Here is a 17,839-nt window from a genome sequence, read left to right as displayed (position 1 = left end):
TCAAGATAATTACCTATACCTAAATTATTCGAAAAAATATTTGTCCTACAAAATCAATGGTTGGTTGAAAGAGTCCCCCTTTCCAAAGTGTATCGATAACGAGGTCATCATAAATGATTACTAACAAGCTGATTTTTTTTGTTTTCACTTAGTTAATGTTTATATAATTCAACAGACATATTTTCCTACAAATTGCGTAATAAATATTTGAGAACCATCAAATCAAAAATTTTTATCCTTGTTATCTCTGTTAGCTACCAAAATCGAGAGTTTCGTACACGAAATTATTCGGTGTCTCATCAAAATAAAGCTACAAACGGAAAATCAGCTTGATAGTAGTCACTTGCAAAAATGGGCGATGTATCCTGAACTATTACTGTATATTATGCTCTGTAATTGGAAAACACAGGAAAACAGCATGTTCGGGGAGGATGTCCTGTCGGCTGTCTTATTACTGTCAACGGTGTCAACCTGTGGTGTCAACTGTCAAGTGTCAATTTCAAAAATGTAAACAAACTGCGACGAAAATACATTATTAGCGTAATTTTTATCACCCGCAAAGCACAATCTCTCATTTACATTTATTATCATTTTTGACTTTAGTTTATTCAAGTTTGTGATAAGGAATAACAAATAGCCATATGTGACGACATTCGTACAATAATGATTATGCATAAACACATTAACAATCGTTTCAATGTGAGCGGTTATCGTTATCAGTATAAGTTTCGACAAAACATTTTAGCGGTAGAATCTCGAATAAATTACATCCCAGTTAAGAAAAAATGTATTCTCATAGATTAAGTAAAATTTGGTAAGAATTTTTGAACTCGATCTGATTTATATTATTGTTGTGATTATTATTAGACTTAACTAATTTATTTCATTTCGTATTTTTTAAGGCAATTCCAAAGTTTTAATAGTGGATTACGGTTCAATCATGCACAAGCTATCAAAGCTGATATTCAGTGTAGAACAATTAATAAAGTATTAATAGCAAACAGAGGGGAAATAGCATGCAGAGTTATGCGAACTGCCAAAAAACTAGGTTTAAGAACAGTTGCAGTTTATTCTGAAGCTGACAAAAATGCAATGCATGTGGAAATGGTATGTCCATATTTTGTATTGCTTTAGGTTATAATATCAGCTTATTATTAAGTTAAATAATTATGTTCTGTTATAATTGACTTGTTTATGCAGTAACTTTAAGTAAAACTGACATCAATTGATCATTCACATTTTGCCAGCTAGATTTTAAATTCCTTTTTCAGGCAGATGAGGCCTATCATATAGGTCCAGCTCCTTCATCACAGAGCTATTTAAATGCAGCCAAGATAATAGAAGTAGCAAAAAAATCTAAAAGTCAAGCGATACACCCAGGCTACGGATTCCTATCTGAAAATGTTGAGTTCTGTGAAAGATGTGCCAATGAAGGTCTTATATTCATTGGTCCACCAACATCTGCTATCAGAGATATGGGGATTAAAAGGTATAGTAAAATACATGTTTATTACATTTAATTAATAAATGTTTGTTGTTCTGAGGGTATAAAGAAGTTTTTAACATGTAACTGCATTCTGCATTAATACAAGAAAATCACATAGGTACAAGCTTGTTTTTTAAGTACTTTATGAAGCAAGAAAAATATAGTGAATATTAAAAAGAAGTTTGCATGTCACATAAATTTTTCCTGAACTAATTGACTTTTGTAGGAAATGTTCTTGAAACAGATCTAAAAAATTAACAATTAATAAATAATACATATAACAGGCCCAGTAACAAATTACTTTTAAATCTACCATTTATGTAGACTGTAATTAATAATAATATAAAAATGAATCCCAAAATGTGTTGGTAAGCGCATAACTTGAGAACGGCTTAACCGATTTTGTTAACTCTTTTTTTATAATATTTCTTGAAGTTCGAGGATGGTTCTTATGTAGAGAAAACGTGAATATGTACCACGGGTGAAGCCGGGGCGGACCGCTAGTTAATAATAATTACAGAATTACTATGTTATGAAAATATTTCAGCACTTCAAAGGCCATAATGGCAAAGGCTGGAGTGCCTATAGTGAAAGGATATCATGGAGAAAATCAAAGCATTGAATTTTTACATGCTGAAGCTAAGCGGATAGGTTTCCCATTGATGATTAAAGCTGTACGCGGAGGTGGTGGTAAAGTATGTATTATTAACGGCAAATGAAAAATATATAATAATATAAAAAAACTTGTTGTATTGGATTATTATATATTCTGTATACTCCTAAATATATACATACTTTTATAGGGTATGAGAATTGCTATGACAGAGTCAGAATTTTTGACTCAATTAGAATCAGCGAAGAGAGAATCTCTTAAATCGTTTGGTGACGACAATATGTTGTTAGAACAATACATAACAGATCCAAGACATGTTGAAGTACAGGTATGTAAATATTAAATATAAAATAATAATTATGTTTTCTTATTTTCATTTAATGAATTTTCTACAACTTTTTAATCAGGTTTTCGCTGACATGCATGGAAATGCTGTTCACTTATTTGAAAGAGATTGTTCCGTTCAACGGCGACACCAAAAAATAATTGAAGAGGCGCCTGCAGTGAGTGTTTATTTTTTAATGAAACAAAAATGTGTTACATTTACATATTATATAACAAACTAATAAGATATTACAATTACTATAAATTTATTCTATACTAGTTTTCATTATTATGCGAGCTGTTACATTCTCTATTTCATCCTCTTAAACTTCTTGAACACATTTATACATATAATGTATACTTATGTCATTTGTGTTGCACAAATTCCAGCCTGGTCTGTCTGAAGAAACACGCAAAGCGTTAGGTGATGCGGCCGTCAGGGCTGCTAAAGCTGTTGGTTATGTGGGAGCGGGAACAGTTGAGTTCATCCTGCATAGACAGACTCATGAGTTTCACTTTATGGAAATGAATACTCGCTTGCAAGTAGAACACCCTATTACGGAAATGATTACAGGTATTTTGAGTATTATTGTTGTGGCTCATGTTTTACAAAATATACAATTTTTTATTGTTTCCACTGTACAATAAACAATTAGATTCATAATCCCGCTCAAAAATTGTCCAATGCAGAACTCTGCTCCATTTTTTCATAAGACCACGAAAGAAAAATACCGTTTGTTTATTTTCTATTGTAACCGCAAAAATATTTTATGTTATTTTTTATTTAAAACTCATAGCCAATGTCATAATTTTTTTCAAAATGATTGAAAATAATATACTATCATTTATTATAATTGTTACGAATAACTCTTCCTCTGTATCGTGTTTACTCCTAATACTCTAAATATGGTTTCTAGGCACGGACTTAGTAGAATGGCAACTCCGTGTAGCATCAGGCGAGCCGCTCCCACTAACACAAGACGACATCATCCGACGAGGTCACGCGGTGGAATGCCGCATATACGCGGAGGAACCACGCGCCGGATTCTTGCCAAGAGCGGGTACATTGCACCGTTTGACACAGCCTACAGTTGAAGATAATGTTCGAGTGGGTACTTTTTGAAGTTATTCTTCTTTTGGCGCGATGGAAAAAAATGATGAGAGTGAATTTTTACGATGCGCGCGCACACCGACACCTAAATTTAACAGCATGAAGTTAGTTCTAGGTGGTATGTAACTATGTTCAAGTTGTATATTCTAGTATTTTTTTTCCATACGCCAAAGAAGTATAACTTCTAACGCGTGTACATAAGTACACACACTCTTTTTTTGATAAAGATTTTAAAAAATATATTCTAAGAATCCTTTCTAATATGATTTGTAAAAAATTCGTTCAAGTAATATTTAAATCAAGATTTGCCTCATACATATAAAGTTAAATAAATTTTATAAATAATAATTAAATACCATCAACAACAGTTTTAATACGCCTTAATAATTATACACCGCAAAGTTCACCAATAATAATAATTATTATGTTAACGTTTTCTTAATACAGATTAAATAGCACTTGCCAATTGATAACATCAAAAACACCAAGAGAACAAAATTTGAAAAGGTTGCATGATTAGTTTGTATAAATAGCACTTTTAACAATTTATTACAGAAAAAACCGAAGAGAACAAATTTTAAAAAGTTTAATAAAGAGTTTGTTAAATAAAGTACAATAATATATTATTATACCAATCATTTATTTATTTTCTTTCTGCAGGTGGAAACTGGAGTGAGGCAAGGACAAGAAGTATCCGTACATTACGATCCTATGATCGCGAAACTTGTCGTATGGGGACGTGATAGAAACGAAGCGTTGGCTAAAACACAACGTAAACTTTCCGAATATCAAGTAAGTGTATTTTTCAATCATAGGGTATTGGATAAAATATATTATTTGCGGAGTTTGGAGATTTATAAAGCATTGGTATGTTAAACAGTGCATTTGATGAATGTGTGACAAATAACTTTGTTACTTTTTTTTTTCTAGTAGTTAGTGTGTCACTTCAAAACAAATGAAGTTTTCGGAAAAAATAAAATTAAATAAAAGAAAGTATTTAATTACCACCACTAACGAGAATTCATTAAGCTAATCCAATTAATTTTCTGTATTAAAGCACTTAATAAATATGTAAGCTCAATTAAAGCAATAAAAGTAATTAGCAAATCGTTAATTAAAGGTTTTAAAGACAACACCAAAACATTTACAATGCAAAAACCTCATTAACTATGTCACTAGTTGTTTGCCGTGGCGGAGCCCGTTTTGATCGGATATAAAATAAATAACGTATACTCCGAAACCTAAGTCCGAAACAATGTTACTATCATTTTTGCATATCCAGAGATACACACAAACTTTCTATTTATTTATCCCATCTAATTTGCTATACCCATACTCTTATACATACTACTATTTTTAATACCATCGAATTTTCAATATCCAGACAATATTTCAAGTAAATAGTAATTAAACCTACTTTTCCTATCCCCTATACCTAATAATTGATACATTATTATTGGTATCAGGTTTAGAAACAAACGTGAACTTCCTGCTCCGCTTGAGCGGTGCGAGCGCGTTCGTGTCGACTTTTGACCGAGATAAAATAAATATCCTCTGATACTCCGAAATAATGTAACAATTTTAAAATCAATTCTGCAGATTCACACAAACTTCACCTCTATAAAATTTTATACTTACTAATATTTTTATATCATATCTAATTATAGATACGTATACCATCGTATAATGATATATTTTATACCATCTATTTTAATAGCTAGACAAAATTTCAAGTTAATTGAACTGGAACCTTGTTATCCGAATTCCTAATAGTTATAGATACTCCATTTATAGGTAGCAGGTCTAGAAACGAACGTGAACTTCCTGCTCCGCTTGAGCGGTGCGAGCGCGTTCGTATCGGGCGACGTGCACACCGCGTTCATACCGGAACACGAAGCGGAGTTGTTCCCGCAGAAAGATCTGGAACTCAGCGATGAGTGCGCTGTACAAGCTGCTTTGGGACATGTACGTATAATTGTGTTGGTTAGAACATAGATATGACTTCATTTTACTGGAATAAAAATTTTACTCGGTCGGTGATAGCGTATATGGTTTTAAAATCGGTAAGACTAGTAATAGGTTACGCGCTATTTGCATTTATTATTATGCAGAGATAATTTTCATTTGATCCCATCAATCATCATCGTAAGATCTAAGATCATCGTAAGATCTTAGGTAATTTTACAATTAGCGACAAAGTTAACATCACACTAAGACTGATATAAAAATAATATAAAAAACTGGAGCGGAAATTGCAAAACATAAAAAATGTAGTACCTGAATGTCATATTTTATTGTGTAAATGCATGAAATACAAAAGTTTGGACGCTCAATTATGTATTACTAAGTATCTATTTCAGATTTTATTCATAGTACTACAAAAAAAAATAACATTTATAATTTATATAGTTCGTTCAATTACATCTATTCTACCGACGTTGTTTTAGATACTTAAATCTCAATTGGAAAGTTCACCGAACGACACATGGAAGGGGATATCCGTCGCTCCTACCGCCTGGCGACCGAATTATCAATTGCAAAAAACAATTAACTTGAAGTTTGGCGAAAAAGGTAATCTATTCTATACATTTAATAAATCTGTAGAAGGGTCAATTCTGTACATTGAAAATATTGAAAAAATAAATAGCAGGGGGTGTTACTGGATCGAAACCAAACCCAAATATGTGATTAAAAAAATTTTTGTCTGTCTGTCTGTCTGTCTGTATGTGAAGGCATCACGTGAAAACTAACGGTACGATTTCGATGAAACTTGGTATAATTAATTATACCTTATTATCCTGGGCGTAAAATAAGATACTTTTTATCCTGGAAAAATACGTAGAAAAAAATTAATCTTAATTTTTCAGTTTTATCCATAGACGTTGTTCTGTAGAACCGCGAACACACGTTGCGTTATGCGTATTATTATAGGCCTAGCCGTATTTGGGTCCAATAGATATTTATAGGATGTCATTGTCAGAGTTACTCAAAATGGAGAAATAAACCATCCACGCGAAGACCGACATCCGCGCGGACGGAGTCGCGGGCAGAAGCTAGTAGTGAATAAACAGAATGAAAGAAACATATTTTTATGTTATAGCCTTTCAGTTTGATATAATTTTATATTCACATTCGATGTAGTTATATGTATATGAATAAACAGAGAGGTGGATACAAAAAAAAATCAAGTTATCCGTATACTGGGGCGAACTACTACTTTACTCGACTATTTGACTACTGTATACTAAATCAAATGTCAAAATAACATTAATTAAAACTTAGAAGAATACATTGTATTTTACCTTTGATACATCTGCCACATAATATAATAAATTGATCAAATATATTTTATTTGCCATTTGTTACCAAATTGAATGAATCCTCAAGTAAAAATTTTTTTTCAGATATAAAAGTGACAGTTCAATACGAGAACACTCCAAACGCATATCAAGTGCGTGTAAACGACGGTGAATGGCAGAAAGCGGAAGCCTCTATAAAGCAAACGCAAGAGGGGTTAAGACTAATAACAAAAATAAATGATAAGACGAGCAATGTCGGTCTTTTGACGTATGACCGAGAAGTGCATGTGTATGATGAGGTAATTGTTTTTAACTAATTAGAGAACCTAGCTTCAATTGGGTAGAATATTATTATTTGTCTTCAATATAATAAGTGTTAAGTGATTCATCTGTTTTGTTATATATATATTTTGAGTCATATGAGGAGTTTAATACACATTTGGTACCACATATATTCGTATAAAATAAATTAAACTGTTAATTTCAAATAACTTAAAAAGGTACGCTGGTCGCTGTCGCTACTTGACACACTCTTAATTAATTATAGGTAAAACAGAATCTGATGGCATATTTATAATTAACTAGTGGTCCGCCCCGGCTTCGCCCGTGGTACATATTTCGCAATAAAGGGTAGCCTATGTCCTTTCTCGGGTATCAAAATATCTTCATACCAAATTTCATGCAAATTGGTTCAGTAGTTTAGCCGTGATTGAGTAACAGACAGACAGACAGAGTTACTTTCGCATTTATAATATTAGTATGGATAAAACAACGATTTCCGTGTGGCAACTTTATTTGACAACTATCACAAACTATCAATAGAATACCTCAAAATCAATCGAATACATACGAGTTTGAATTTCAACCAAGAAGCTTATATCTAATACACTGGAGATTGCACTATGAACGTTGACAAGTCACGGGAAGGTATGACCTTGAATGAAGCCTGGTTGTTCCTTCATCCCTTTCACACCAACTTGCCAAGTTAGGTGTGAAAGGGACAAAAAACAACCAGGCGTCATTCAAGGTCATACCTTCCCGTGACAAGTCAACATTCAAAGTGCAATCTCCAGTGTATTAGATATAAGCTTCTTGATTTCAACAATACAAAAAAGAGTATTTATTTAAAATGCATTTAATATTTATTTGACATTTTAACGAGTTTTGTTTTGATTAGTAAAGCACCTATCTTATTGTCTAGTACTTTTAGAGCGCAAGAGCAACTTTTGTCTCCGCAACTATTTTGTCTCTCCCATCAACTCTATGGGCTAGTAAGAAAGTGCGCGCACGTAGCGACGCAACTCCCCATAGAGTTGATGGGAGAGACAAAATAGTTGCGGTTGCGCGCTAGCTCTTATGGTGCACATAATATAAGAGAATAATTCAACCTTCGCATTAGAATGAAAGGGTTGAATTTAAACCTAGATAACAGTACACTTATAACATAAGTAAATCTTGTAGTCTATTTAATTTTATTCCAGAATGGCCAAAAAGTAGTACATCTACCGCGACCCAAATACAGAGAAGCGGCTGGTGCTGGCTCCATACAAACAGCCAACAACGCTTGTTCACCCACCCCGGGAGTGTTCGAGAAAATACTCGTCAATAAAGGGGATAAGGTACGTTAAAAGTAAAAAAAAATAATATTATAATTAGGAGGGTTATTTTTGAAGTGAAACTTCTTTGGGCGCGTTGAGAGTAAAACTTCAAGGTCGCGTCATGGCAATACCGTCACGCAATGGAGTAAGGCGACTATTTTGGTATCTATGAATCTTACCATAGAAGTTTCACTTCTGACACGTGTGCTCAGCACACACATACGCGGTGCAGTAATGAGTGTAAATACGGCGCCAAATGTTTTTTATCCACCAAAATTAAAAGAATATTTTAATTTTGAGTGGTCTTCCTTAACGATATTTTTAAAGAAGGTTAACGGCAAAAGTATTAAACCTACACAGCACAGTTATAATTACATACAATTTTTTTTGTAATATTAATAAAAAATAGTCATAACTTTTACTTTAAAGGTCTTTAAAAAACTTATATGTAACGTTTTCCTAAAAGTTAATAATATATAGGTATATTTTAAGTATAATTAGGTTTCCAAAACATTATTTTAATAGAATGTGAAATATATTTTTTATACTAAATAATTATTTCGTAATAATAAAAACCTGAATGTTTTTATTTATCTTTTAAATTAAAAACATAGCAATTATTTAAAATGCATGGGCGAAACTTTTTATATCTCACGGTTACGTGTTTCGCAACCAGGAAACGCATAATATTAAAGCTTGTCTAATCAAAAATTGCAAGAATAAACAGATTTTAGAGACGTTTTGTATTGTTATTACCAAAATAATAAAAATAAATGTAATTACCACACTTAAAGAAAAACACAAAAAATATAAATGTGTATTTTGCATAACCCCAATTATTAGCAGTGCTGAGGTCTGCTACTTTGTTCGCTTAAAGATAAAATGCGTAGACTAAATTACTAATAAGAGCTATCCATGACATACCGTCAAAATATGCCTTATCTATTTGAGCTGATATATTATGTCTCGTATCGTATCGTACGTATCATTTGATCTTCAATTTTTTTTATTGTACAACTTATTATCAAACTATACTTACTCCGCGTTTTTACCCGCATTGCTCCGCTCTTATTGGTCTTAGCGTGATGATATTTACCCTATAACCTTTTTCAATAAACGGGCCATATAACTACCACTGAAATAATTTTCCAAATCAGCCTCGTAGTTCCTGAGATTAGCGCGTTCAATTATTGTAGATACTATCTTTCCATCCACGTCTTTCACCAGCGAAGTCAAAGGAAGGGAGATTTTCCCCTTAAAAAGGATCATGTGTCACTCACACCTACTAAAGTTATTTCTAAAATATAGATACAAAAATCATATGATAAAATTTCTCTGCTGTGACTTCAAAGACCAACTAACAAACACACTGTCATATTTATAATATTATTAAGGGTACGGATTTGACTCTATAATCCAATGCTAATTTTTAACTCCTATAGCAGCATGAAACAACTACTTAACCATATTTTTTTCTAAGTATTCATTATCAATACAGGTAGTTAAGGGGCAGCCACTATTCGTGGTCATCGCAATGAAGATGGAGTACGTAGTGCGGTCACCTCGCGACGGAGTTGTCGCTGAAGTAGCTCCCTTCAAGCAAGGAGACGCGGTGGGCAAGGGTGCACAAGTCGTCACATTACAGGAAGATAGCTAGATATTAAGATGTACACATAAATAAATTTTTGTATACATAAATATATTTTTGTTATTAATGTGTTTTTTTTTACCCTAACCACGCAATTATACGAAAAATATGTTTTACCTAATTCGCACATTTTAATATTGTATGAAAATAGTAAAATATAGCACCTTTAATATGTATTTTAGAACGCATCCTCGGTTTTTTTTTTGCTCGTAGTATAGCCAATGTTGGATACAGACGATAGCAATGGACGTAAGTACACTTAATTTACAGCATACAACTTACAAGGACTTTCTTTATGTCTTTAAAAATAAACTATTATACAAACAATAACAAGGAGTATTTTAATGCCTGTATGTGGGTACTAAAAATGCTCTAAGTATGCCTATAAAAATATTTCCTGTATCTTATTTTTTCAAGGTCATTTATTAGTTACCGGTGGTTACCGGTTCACGAGCGCCATCTGTAGCATCTGTTGAGAATGAAAAGCTCACTCGGAATCCCTGGCGACACCTCTGAGGCCTGAGCATAATGTTAATAACACAAGCAAGGTGAAGTAGTTTATAATTAGGTTAGTTCCACTAAACTCTAGAGGTGTTAGTAAACTCATTACTACCGCACATAAGAAAAAATGGTGTGCATACTGCATACATAAAGAGGACAAGTTAATTTTGAATCACGTTGATTTTTATTCTACTCATCGACGTAATGTTTTGCTTGTTATGAATATTAAATTACGTTTCCTTGAATCTACCTACATAATTAGAAATTAAACGACTTCTTGCATAATCACGTTGAAGTAATTCATCTTATACGCAACTGTTATCACTACGAACTTATCACTTCGTCATGAAAACAAAACATCATCATTACAGGGTACTGTTGTTTACTATGATTTAATATGTATTCATTGTGAATATTATCACTACAATTTACATTTTTGGAGTATTAGAATGAGATTAGAACGGCCTACTTTACTTGTCGCTAAGTCGCGTATCAAATACAGTACAGATAACCGTTAGGATAAGATAAATTTTAAAACCTTGACAAGTTAGTACAAGGTTTGTGAAAGTTGTTTCCGTATTACATGTTAAACATGTTTGTATTTCTTTTCACCCGATATGTTTGATTATTTCGTACTCTATGTCGTCGGGGGCGTAGCTCAGATGGTAGAGCGCTCGCTTAGCATGCGAGAGGTACCGGGATCGATACCCGGCGCCTCCAGTTTTTTTATTGTAATTTATTTATTTTTTGTTTTGTTTTATTTCAAGTCGTTCATTATTAATTTTATACACATTTGTTGTTATAAATAACTAATAATATATAAGTAATTTTTAGGTTTTGTTACACAATTTCCTTATAATATTTCAAATTAATTAAAATTTATATTACAGTGTGTACGTACAATTTAAGGAAACATGTATGTTTAGTTATTACTTATTACTAATAAATATGTAATAATAAATAAGGTAATTGTGATAACATCCACTCATAACAATTTAACGAAACCAAGTGGCATTTTTTATTTTCAAAAACAATATATTTATACCCATCCATACTAATATTATAAATGCGAAAGTAAATCTGTCTGTCTGTCTGTTACTCAATCACGCCTAAACTACTGAACCAATTTGCATGAAATTTGGTATGGAGATATTTTAATACCCGAGAAAGGACATAGGCTACCTTTTATTGCGAAATATGTACCACGGGCGAAGCCGGGGCGGACCACTAGTAGTTAATATGTTAAAGATAAAAAAAGAAAAAAAAACTTGTCAACTTGATAAAACAATGGTTGGTTTGTGGTTAAGATAAATAAATAACACACACTCTCAATAGTTGAAAATATGTATAGTAAATTGGTGGTTCATACCGCAGGTTTGAGGTCTGGTAGATACGGAATCATGATTTTCTTCCCTTATCAGTTTGGTTAGAAGATACGGCACGGTCACCACGGAGAGCTATTTCTATCGAGTCGAACGCTGTTACCGCTACATTTATGTAGGTCTTTGCTTGTGGAAACCTGCCAGCCAACAGGTTTTTCTTTTTTTATTAGGTTTGCTCCTCACCTCCAAGTATATTTTAGTCTATTTTAGTCATTAGCATAAAATTACCATGCTCTGTTTACATTGTATCAAAATATAACTTATTATAGGTATTTGATAACAGTTGTGTTGCGGGAGTAGAACAAAAATGATTTCAAATTGAATGAAAATCTTCCGAACCAATTTGCATGAAATTTGGTATAGAGATATTTTGATACCCGAGAAAGGACATAGGATAGGTTTTATCCCGGAAATCCTACGGGAACGGGTTTTTCTTTGAAAACGCGCGCGAAGCCGCGGGCGGAAAGCTAGTTTACAATAATGCTAAGATTGCTTATTTACAAAAAGCGAAAAAAGTGTATAATTAATTTTAAATACTTCCTGTGTGTAATATATTCAAAATCAAAGGTCAATGATACCTTCCTTATTACAAAATTTTAAATACAATAGGATAGTAAGTTTTATTGTCTGAAAAAACTTAAATAAGTTCTTACATAAGTATTTTAATCACAATTTTAATTATTTCTTAAATGTATAATGTGGTCTATCGTTTTGTTTCTTATTATTAATCTATGTAGGTATTGGTTTCTTTTTTCCCGTCAATGACGCGTTTGTGAAAAAGGAAGTTCTTTTTTAGTTTTAACGTAGGTAGGTATGTATTTCATTTTGATGAATTTTTTTATGTTTTATCAGCTCTTCTCAATAATATTGGATAGCCATTAGCCATTATCTAACCATATTTTGGTATATTTCACATATTATAAATTTGCGTATCTTAATTCATAAGTATAATATTATGTAAAAGATATGATCAATTTTACAAAGTAAAAAATAAATGCGTTAAAAACAACCGACTTCAAAAACGGAAAAGTAAAAAATAAAAAAAGATTTGATTGTTTTTAACGCAGTTATTTTTGTTTAGAGTCATTTTCAACACGAATCAAACGAGCTCAAACTCGATAGAGTTGAGTCAATATATTTCTGAGTTCCTATGGCCACGTTCCGATTCCATCATCAAATCAGCGCTATGTATGATAATGTTTCATCGCTATCCAATTTACATACGTATACAAAATTTCAGCTCATCGAGTACAGACAAAAATGCTCATAAAATGAAAACTACTGGGCCTAGCTGAATAAAACTTTTATGGGACCAATTCGACACCATCCCGCATCGAACAAAAAAGAATCACGTAAATCGGTTCAGAAACTTTGGAGTAATCGGTGTACATAAAAAAAATATACCGGCCGAATTGATAACCACCTCCTTTTTTTGAAGTCGGTTAAAAAGTAGAGCCATACGGCTTAATATTACCTAATATAGCAAACGCAATAAATAAATTTACTTTCGATTACCTTATTTAATTTGTTATTTCGGCCGTTAGCCATCTGTTATAATCCTGGAAGGTCCAAAACATACCTACTACCAGTACCAATAAGAAAGGTTAATAATATCTCATAGAGGACTGGTTGTATTGTTAACTTGTGCGGGTTTTATTACCTGAGTTCAAGGATTGTACGTATTTGTTGTCTGCACCAGCTGATCAACGACGCATTTAGATTCTGAAATCGGCAGATTCTTATTGGCTCTACATTCTACAAACAATTTCATAACAAGTGGGTATTAAGAACGCAAAGGTGTGTAGGCAATTCTATTAATATCCGTAAATAATAATATTTAATACTTATATCTGAAGATGTTGTTTGATTTATGCGAGTAGGTAGTAGGTATACGGCGTAGGTAGTAAGTACTAGGTACCATTTTTGTATTAAATATTTACGATAAAATTTTGTTTTGGTAAGTAGGTATTATTTTTAGTGTGGGACATCCATGTGCAATGCTAACGACTGTACATTACATGGCATTGTTCTAATGATGTAGATAATAATTAAATAATTAATAAAGATTAGGAAAGTCATTAAATTATTGATATTATTAATTATGATAAATATATAAAAGTTTCAAGATTCAAATTTTATTTATACTAATATTATAAAGCTGAAAGTTTGTTTGAACGCGCTAATCTCAGGATCTACTGGTCCGATTTGAAAAATTCTTTCGATGTTAGATAGCCCATTCATCGAGGGAGGCTATAGTCTATATAATTATATATCAATACGCTAAGACCAACAGCTAGTGTAAAAATAAGATTTTCAATTATTTCTCTACAATGTCATATTTTATGATCGTGCTTAATATATACTTTATAAATATAATAAAAAAATATATATAAATATTTAACTTAAATAAAAATATGTATGTACGATTTTTTTGTATTTCCCTTGAGATTAAAAAAATGAATGCGATAAAAACATGTAAAAAACCGTTGCCAGAAATGTAGAGTTATAACTCTCTTTTTACTATGGTTATAATCTATATGAAAAGGACGTTTAATGGTAAATTACGGTACAACTATTGTTTTAGTATCAATAATATCGCTTGAGGCTAAACGTTACACGTGGCGTAAAACCTTCAGATGAAAGTTATGTTTATATTTATAACTTATTGAACTTACCAAAACTAATAATTTTGTCGGTTATGGTCGAACGTGCTCTATATATTTTTATTGATATAATAAAACGTGATTAATAAGTAATAACAAAACGTGATTTTTCTTTAAATTATTTTAGTGTTGCGGAATAAAACGAATAATGGCCTTTAACATTATGAAAGTTATTGTCGTCACGTGGTGAAACAAATGAAATATGTATATAAATTGAAAGTAATTTCAATGCTGTTATGCGAGGATTTTTCAGCGTCAAACATTATAAAGCACATTATGAAGATTTAAGAAATTAAACAAAAATGTATCTGTTTACTTTATTTTATTTTCTACGATTATATCTTATAGGCTTATAGCTCATAGCGATGTAGAGTTCCATCTTATAGGTAACGATCTAGAGTTGTAACAGAAATTATATTTAAAAGTTAAAACTGTAAATAAAAAGGCGTAGTATGTATTTTTTAATACAATATACTTAGGTAGTATATTTGACAGGAATATTACTGTCTTATAGAAATCTTTGAATGATAATTATGTCCGTTGCGTGTTCTAATTATTCAATTTGTGCGTAGATGTAACGAGGCCGCTTTAATAGCGTTGCATAAGTGGGGTGCATCTGCTTGACATTTGAATTGACCCAAAATCCGAATAGAAACTGTGTCACGTATTAGCCGGCAAGCGAATACAGGCTCGCGGGCCTAAGTCGACGTCGCGGTGCGTTGTGCAATCCCGTTAGCACTCCTCCAGTCCACGTGCGAACCAAGCCGGCGCGTCTCAATGTCGTCCGTGGGCGGCTCTCTGAAAATAGCGAGCCCGCCCGAACAAAAGCCACGGCTTGTGACACGAAAATTTCCGAACTAAACTACACCGGCTCGCGCCCACTCGCACGGCCTGTAATAAGCTCTCTCGCTCCCACAAACAGCTGAGTATCAAAACAAAGAAGCGAGACGGGCGGTCGCCGCTCCCGCTCGCCGGCCGGCCGGTGTCGCTCGCACGCACGCCAGTTCTCGTTTGAACCGTGTCTATTGAGGTTGTCTGTTACGAGCTTGCGTGCAAAGTTTACTGCCGCGGAAGGATTTTCCTTTGTCCCGATCCACACGGATCCTGCCTTCATATTATGAGTCCGCGTGAGAGCTGTCAACACTCTCGGCCTATTGAGGTGCCGGATCGTGTAAAACGTACGGAATTGCGACGAAGTTCTTACAATTTACCAAAATTTTGTGACGGTTACCCTGCGAAACGCGTACGCCGGGCAATTTGAAATACTTGAGTGAAATTTTCATAAAGTCAGTGTGGACTGTCATCAAAGACTTGGTGAAGTGTTATTTGAATAATTATAGTTTTTTGAACTTAGCAACAATGTCGACCGGTAAACGACTCGCAAAGCGCTCTATCATTGGAACCCGAGTAGCTGCGCTCGGTGATGATGGACTGTACTATTCGGGAATGATTCAGGCAGTGAAAACGCCAGCACCCTTCCCTGAAAACAATAACTGTATCAACTTGACTCCCAACACTAGATATACTGTACGCTTTGATGGTGGAAAACTAACCAGAGAATATAGAGATGCGGAGCTCATTGGTCCTGGGTTCCGAGGCTTGACTGGCGTCCGTCTCAAGCCTGGCCAACGCGTCTTCCTCACATACAATGGACGTGAAGTCCGCGCTGATGTACTGGAACACAATCATGATAATGATGAACTCCGCGTTCAGGTGCATGCACCTGCGGCTGAGGTGAGTTTCAATTTAATACAAAAGTATACATATTTAACATAACTTAAGCTCACATAAACTTTCAAGATTTTAATTCACAGTTTCAAAACTTTACTTTAAAAACTCTACCTTTAAGAAAAGACATCAACGGCATCCCAGAACATCACTTTCAAGCTATGAGGGATTGTTAATAATTTTTTAATTAATTTGTATTTCATGAAATCAAATTATTAGCTTCAGTGACGTTGACATCATAACATTGTACGTAGACAAAGGTTTAATGTGAGGCGGGGGCGGGAGCGAGCGCGCGTGCAGAGCTATTGACCTCGCTTGCACGTGGGGCGATATGCACGCAGCCTATGTTGTATGCACCCGTAATACAAGTAATATAGCACACTCATTAAAACATTTCGGCAGTCAAACCAAAAACTGTCCAGTGAGCCCATCTCAAAATAAATGATGAATTTCATTAAAACCACAGTATATTCACGTATTTTGTAGAGATAATCGTGTGTCTGTACACTCATCGTTAAATCTTTAAACGTTTGAAGAACTGAATATATATACTACAGATATCATTACATAGTATAAACAACGCATAAGCCCACTATATAGTAGCTCTTCAACGCATCACAAAGCCGAGATTATTCTAGTAACGCCAACCTGTTGTTGCAGATCTAGCGCAACCGGTAAATAATTCCCATCGATCTAACTCACAATGTTGTAATATTACCATCACAAAAATATATTATTATACGTTTCCTGCATCATTTCAGTTCCAGTAATCCAATTAATAAATAGCTTCGCAGTTAGCAAGAGAAATATAAACATGTTTTTATTGCTTAGATCTATTCGGTAGTTATAGCACAATGCGTCACGAACGTATCGTGTTTACCAACAAGTATGATATAATAAGTTTGTCACATTCGGCACGTCGCGTCGTGCGTAGCTGTGAAATCGGAGAGGCTTTCCCCAAAAATATTTTTGACATTATTACAATAGAGATAATTTGTTCAAATAACATTATCAACATGAGCCAATAGAGAGCACACATCATTAAAATGGTAACATTTGATTAGATATTATTGCATGTAAACTTGCGCATTCACACGTGTAGTAATATTACCCAGATAAGATTAATTAAAGTTGCAACATTGCTTGCAAGTATATCACGTTCTGATCGATTAGTGTTTCATTTGTTACTACTATAAAAACGTACAGAAATTTTATGCTTTGTACGTAGGTAATAATTAATTTTATTAAATTAAGAATGCTCGAGCACGAAATAGGCCGCGCGTTACACCGTTAACGCTACGCACCAAGATGGAATTTCAATTTCTCCTGCGTGACGCGACATCAGCCGGATTGAATTAACGTAGCCGATTGCCACGCGTGTGTTTATGTGTATCTCATATTATACACTAACGGTCTTTATAATTAGTGCGATCGCTTTAAATGAAAGTAGAGTCATAATTACCGCATAATTACATTTTTAATCGGC

The 17,839-nt window shown here is 33.5% G+C and overlaps 2 protein-coding genes, 1 long non-coding RNA gene and 1 other non-coding gene across 4 annotated transcripts in view; 3 read left to right on the top strand and 1 right to left on the bottom strand.

Annotated features, from left to right (window-relative positions):
- Positions 1-511: 511 nt before the first annotated feature.
- LOC123702371 (methylcrotonoyl-CoA carboxylase subunit alpha, mitochondrial) lies at positions 512-10,111 on the top strand. The gene is made up of 14 exons (XM_045650117.1): positions 512-814; positions 903-1,107; positions 1,272-1,489; positions 2,034-2,181; positions 2,290-2,427; positions 2,507-2,602; positions 2,814-2,997; positions 3,341-3,531; positions 4,195-4,326; positions 5,329-5,499; positions 5,982-6,105; positions 6,939-7,132; positions 8,315-8,452; positions 9,930-10,111. The coding sequence occupies exons 1-14, from the start codon at positions 786-788 to the stop codon at positions 10,086-10,088; spliced, it is 2,127 nt and encodes a 708-aa protein (XP_045506073.1). The 5' UTR covers positions 512-785; the 3' UTR covers positions 10,089-10,111.
- Positions 10,112-11,227: 1,116 nt separating this feature from the next.
- On the top strand, positions 11,228-11,300 carry Trnaa-agc. Its single transcript has one exon. It is a non-coding gene; the product is annotated as a tRNA-Ala (tRNA).
- Positions 11,301-14,930: 3,630 nt separating this feature from the next.
- Positions 14,931-16,915, bottom strand: LOC123701852. The gene is made up of 3 exons (XR_006752792.1): positions 16,468-16,915; positions 16,179-16,299; positions 14,931-16,105 (listed from the first exon to the last, which is right to left on the bottom strand). It is a non-coding gene; the product is annotated as an uncharacterized LOC123701852 (long non-coding RNA).
- Positions 15,985-17,839, top strand: part of LOC123701842 (zinc finger protein 395) — a 37,898-nt gene continuing 36,043 nt past the window's right edge. The window contains exon 1 of the mRNA XM_045649428.1: positions 15,985-16,359. Within this exon, the coding sequence (XP_045505384.1) occupies positions 15,985-16,359 (375 nt within the window). The remainder of the gene's footprint in view (positions 16,360-17,839) is intronic.

This window comes from Colias croceus, chromosome 2, assembly GCF_905220415.1.
Source record: "Colias croceus chromosome 2, ilColCroc2.1".
Taxonomy (NCBI): domain Eukaryota; kingdom Metazoa; phylum Arthropoda; class Insecta; order Lepidoptera; family Pieridae; genus Colias; species Colias croceus.
The sequence above is the reverse complement of the archived record's forward strand: the minus strand, read 5'-3'. Positions and strand labels throughout refer to the sequence as shown.

What these genes read in the sequence shown, in the direction of transcription:
- LOC123702371 (XM_045650117.1), top strand. Translation starts at nt 786, where the DNA reads ATGTATTCTCATAGATTAAGTAAAATTTG. An exon ending in TACGCGGAGGTGGTGGTAAA is followed by an intron (nt 2,182 to 2,289) that starts GTATGTATTATT and finishes ATACTTTTATAG; the next exon opens with GGTATGAGAATTGCTATGAC. An exon ending in TCGTCAATAAAGGGGATAAG is followed by an intron (nt 8,453 to 9,929) that starts GTACGTTAAAAG and finishes TTATCAATACAG; the next exon opens with GTAGTTAAGGGGCAGCCACT.